The sequence below is a fragment of the Nelumbo lutea genome, chromosome 2 (assembly GCF_056320005.1).
Source record: "Nelumbo lutea isolate HS-2025 chromosome 2, American lotus-T2T, whole genome shotgun sequence".
In the NCBI taxonomy this organism is placed as follows: domain Eukaryota; kingdom Viridiplantae; phylum Streptophyta; class Magnoliopsida; order Proteales; family Nelumbonaceae; genus Nelumbo; species Nelumbo lutea.
Window position 1 is genome coordinate 66,934,616 of NC_142685.1, and position 4,394 is coordinate 66,939,009.

Below are 4,394 nucleotides of genomic sequence, written 5' to 3' on the forward strand. Positions count from 1 at the left end.
TGCATAAATTATATTTAAGTAATGTTAAATACAAGATACGTAGATAAGGGTACAAAGAAGCTAAGAGATTATTCTAAGGTTATACTTATATACAGAGAGAAGAGCTTCATGTATTTAAGTTAAATTCCTTAACAACAAGTAATGATTTATATAAATGAGAGAGAGAGAAAGAAAGGCCCACTTCCAATTTGCCAACAATCTTTATCTATATATTATAAATGGGAGAGACAAAGCTGAATTGCCTTTGATACTAAATTGGTCCTGCTTGTCAGCACATGCATTCCACTTTCCACTGCAAAATCGACTTTGGACCCAAAAATTTTACCTCGTCAACAAGAAAAGCACAGCCCACATCCCATAAAACTTCATACATCCTCCCTCAGTCTTCTCATAACGAAATTACAAACCATACTGAATATGTAACGGAGTGGAATAGATAGTTTATATGCATTATCAACACAGTTTTTGAGTTTTGACTCCACTTCCACCCCAGGAGTCAAATTCCCCAGTTCATCTTTCTTATCTCTTTCATCTTCAATTCAGAAGTGACACAAATCCATATCTTCTTTGTACAAATGATTCCCTCTACAAAAGTTGTTCTTCCCTGCTGATCTTGCCGCTCTTCAAGCGCAGCAAGCCATCTTCATTCTAATACTAGCTCTACTAGGTTAACAGCAGCAGCTTGGAGAGGGAAAATTAAAGATGAGAGCAGGAGGTTGTACAGTGCAACAGGCCCTAACAGCCGAGGCTGCAACTGTGGTTAAACAAGCGGTTAACCTCGCAAGAAGGCGAGGCCATGCCCAAGTGACTCCCCTCCATGTAGCCAACACCATGCTTGCCTCCTCCACCGGCCTTCTTCGAACAGCTTGCCTTCAATCCCATTCCCACCCTCTCCAGTGCAAAGCCCTAGAACTCTGCTTCAATGTCGCCCTCAACCGCTTGCCGGCTTCCACTTCTAGTCCTATGTTGGCTCCTCAATCCCACCACCCTTCTCTCTCTAATGCGTTGGTCGCCGCCTTCAAGCGGGCGCAGGCCCATCAGCGCCGTGGTTCCATTGAGAACCAGCAACAACCCTTACTTGCTGTGAAAGTAGAGATAGAACAACTCATAATCTCAATCCTAGATGACCCCAGTGTTAGTAGAGTGATGAAAGAAGCCGGCTTCTCTAGTACCCAAGTGAAAAACAATGTGGAACAAGCCGTCTCCCTAGAGATCTGCTCTCAGAATCCTTCTCTTAGTATTAAGTCCAAGGAAAGTAACTCTCTTGCCCTTGGCAGTACTGTCTCCCAATCTCCTTTGAGTCAGTTTGGACCCAAAGTCAGCAAACCAAGTCTGTTGGATCAAGTCAGAAGTGAGGATGTGGTGAGCGTGCTCGAGACTCTGATGAATAGAAGAAGGAGAAGTACAGTTATTGTAGGAGAATGTCTAGCTACCACAGAAGCTGTTGTTAGAGCGGTGATGGATAAGATTGACAAGGGAGATGTTCCTGAAGATCTAAGAGATGTTAAGTTTGTATGTCTTCCTCTCTATCCTTTTGGGAATCTCTCCAAGGAGGAGGTTGAACAGAAGCTTGGGGAACTTAAGTGCCTTGTCAAAACTTGTGTCAGTAGAGGAGTTGTATTGTATCTGGGTGACCTTAAATGGGCTGCTGAGGTTGGGGCGAGTTCTGGTGAGCAAGGAAGGAACTACTACTGGCCTCTGGAGCACATGGTTATGGAGCTTGGAAGGTTGTTATGCGGAATTGGAGAGAGTGGTAGGTTATGGCTTATGGGGATTGCGACCTTCCAGACTTACATGAGATGCAGAATTGGCAACCCTTCCTTGGAAACTATCTGGGGGCTTCATCCTCTTACAATTCCTGTAGGTGGCTTGGGCTTGAGTCTTAGCTCTGACAGGTAAAAATTCATAAGTAATTCTCAAGGTTGAATTTTGAACCATTTTGTTACAGTTTATCTTTCTCTCCTCTTTTATTACAAAATTTTGGGGTTTTTAGTTCTTAGCTAACTGGAAGAAGCTTGTAGCTTTTGATTTTTCCAATGCTAGGTTTCTGATTTGGGTATTGTTTTCTTATCTTCACTGAGTTCTATAACTCAAAAAACCTTGCTATTTGTTTTGCAAAAGTCTTTTCCTTCATTTGGAATTAAGGAGTTCAATTGCTTTACAGACTTTACCTTTCCTTTATTTGCCTTTTATCTTTTGAGTCATACGAAAAAAAAAAAAGTAATTCGAGTCATTTACTTGAACAATTTCATAGCGTGTGATCTTGTTGAAGTAAACTATGCTATAAATGATATGGGGATTTTAATAAATAGTTTCCAATGCCAATCTCATCTCAGGTGGCTGACCAAATGTTCTTATTTTCTCTCTCAGTGATTCACAAGGTCAATTCAGAAGCAAGAGAATTGAAGATGGGTCCGGTTCCCCCCTGCTTGAAGGTAGAGTGGAGAAGCAGCTCACTTGTTGCAGTGATTGCTCAGCAAAAATCGAGATGGAAGTTCGAAGCTTAACAAGCAGTTCTCACAACCAAGACTCCAGCACCTCAAGCTTACCTTCATGGCTCCAACAGTACAAGGACGAGAACAAAAGATTGACTGGTAACAATCAGGTAAATTTTATCTTCACTACTTAAAGCTAGTAACGACGATTATTCCTGCAATTTTGAACTTCAAGGTCCTCATTTTTGTTTCTTCTCTATATTCTATCAGGACTCCATCCATGTCAAAGATCTCTGCAAGAAATGGAACTCAATTTGCAGCTCAATCCATAACCACCAAAGCCTACCTGAGAGAACCCTAAATTTCGCTTCAATCTCACCTTTTTCCTCTACTTCGGTCTCTTCTCATGAACAAGACTACTCTCACTTGCACCAAACCACTCAAGGCTGGCCTATCGTTGTTGAACCCAAAAGGTCATGTAGGGAACACCATTTTTGGATCTCTGACACCACAGTTGACGAAGGCTTTGAGCCCAATCTGAGAATGTATTTTCCAGATCATAGGGAGCCAAAGCCATCACCTTTATCTAATCTCAACTCTGGCCCTAACTCCACTCCTACTTCAGCTTCTTCTAGCGATGCAATGGAAATGGAGTGCTTGCATAGATTCAAAGAACTTAATGCTGAGAAACTGAAGACCCTATGTAATGCATTGGAACAGAAGGTTCCATGGCAGAAAGACATAATTCCTGAAATTGCAAGTACAATCCTTCGGTGCAGATCCGGAATGATAAGAAGAAAGGGAAAGTTTAGAAACAGTGAGACCAAAGAAAATACTTGTATGTTTTTCCAGGGTGTTGATGTGGAAGGAAAAGAAAAGATTGCTAGAGAGTTGGCTGGCCTTGTTTTTGGCTCTCAGAACTGCTTTGTTTCGATCGGTCTGAGCAGTTTCTCATCAACGAGGGCCGATTCAACGGATGATTTTAGGAACAAAAGATCTAGAGATGAATCGAGTTGCAGCTATCTCGAGAGATTCGCTGAAGCAGTTTCCAGTAATCCACACCGTGTCTTTTTGATGGAAGACGTAGAGCAGGTTGACTACTGTTCTCAGTTGGGCATTAAGAAGGCAATTGAGGGAGGAAGAATTACAAATTCCAATGGGGAAGAAGTACGTCTGAAAGATGCCATTATCATTTTGAGTTGTGAAAGCTTCAGCTCCAGATCGAGAGCCTGCTCTCCACCCGTCAAGCAGAAATCCAGCGAGCCAGTAGAAAAGAAGACTGCAGGCGATTGCGATAACGAAACAAGCCCGAGTGTCTCCTTGGATTTGAATCTATCTGCCGAAGAAGATAATGTCAACGACCAGTCCATCGACGACATTGGACTTCTCGAATCAGTTGATAGACGGATTATTTTCAAATTACAGGAGCTGTGAACAGAACCCCATGTAGACATTTTCTTCGGCTCGTAGTTTTGTTTCTTTACCAGAGACTTAGGTTCTCTTTTTGGTCTTTTTAATATATATATATATATATATATATATATATATATATATATATATATATATATTTTCATGCCGGTTCCTGAAACATTTCCTTTGGATATGGATATGGAAAAAAGAATTGGCCATGTAGAATCACTTGTATATATTATCATCATCTTCTTCGTGTAATTGGTTATTTCTGGCCTTCCCATTCTTTTCTTGTTTCTTTTTTGGGTTTCTGATTTGAATCAAATGGCCGTTTATTCCATTGTTTTGTATTTTTGTACTACTTCTCCACAGGAAGCTATATATTTGTTCGATTAACCATTTATTTTATGTGATTAAGGCACTACTGATAGAATAATTTCTTCGGTTTGTTTGTTGATTTCTTTATTCCTTTTATTATGAGGGTTCTGGATTCTACAAAAATAGTGGAGTTTTTGGTTTACATGGAATGCATGGATCCATAGGTCTTCA

General features: G+C 40.8%; 1 protein-coding gene across 1 annotated transcript; it reads left to right on the forward strand.

Annotated features, from left to right (window-relative positions):
- Positions 1 to 396: 396 nt before the first annotated feature.
- Positions 397 to 4,121, forward strand: LOC148871317 (protein SMAX1-LIKE 3-like). Its single transcript, XM_088968853.1, has 3 exons — positions 397 to 1,895; positions 2,371 to 2,605; positions 2,706 to 4,121. Exons 1-3 carry the CDS (start codon positions 703 to 705, stop codon positions 3,867 to 3,869), a joined length of 2,592 nt encoding a protein of 863 aa, XP_088824979.1. The 5' UTR covers positions 397 to 702; the 3' UTR covers positions 3,870 to 4,121.
- Positions 4,122 to 4,394: the final 273 nt, after the last annotated feature.

Bases quoted from the DNA above. Each gene is read 5' to 3' on its own strand.
- LOC148871317 (XM_088968853.1), top strand. From the start codon at position 703: ATGAGAGCAGGAGGTTGTACAGTGCAACAGGCCCTAACAGCCGAGGCT. The intron at 1,896-2,370 runs GTAAAAATTCAT...TTTCTCTCTCAG, and splicing joins TTGAGTCTTAGCTCTGACAG to TGATTCACAAGGTCAATTCA. The intron at 2,606-2,705 runs GTAAATTTTATC...ATATTCTATCAG, and splicing joins GATTGACTGGTAACAATCAG to GACTCCATCCATGTCAAAGA.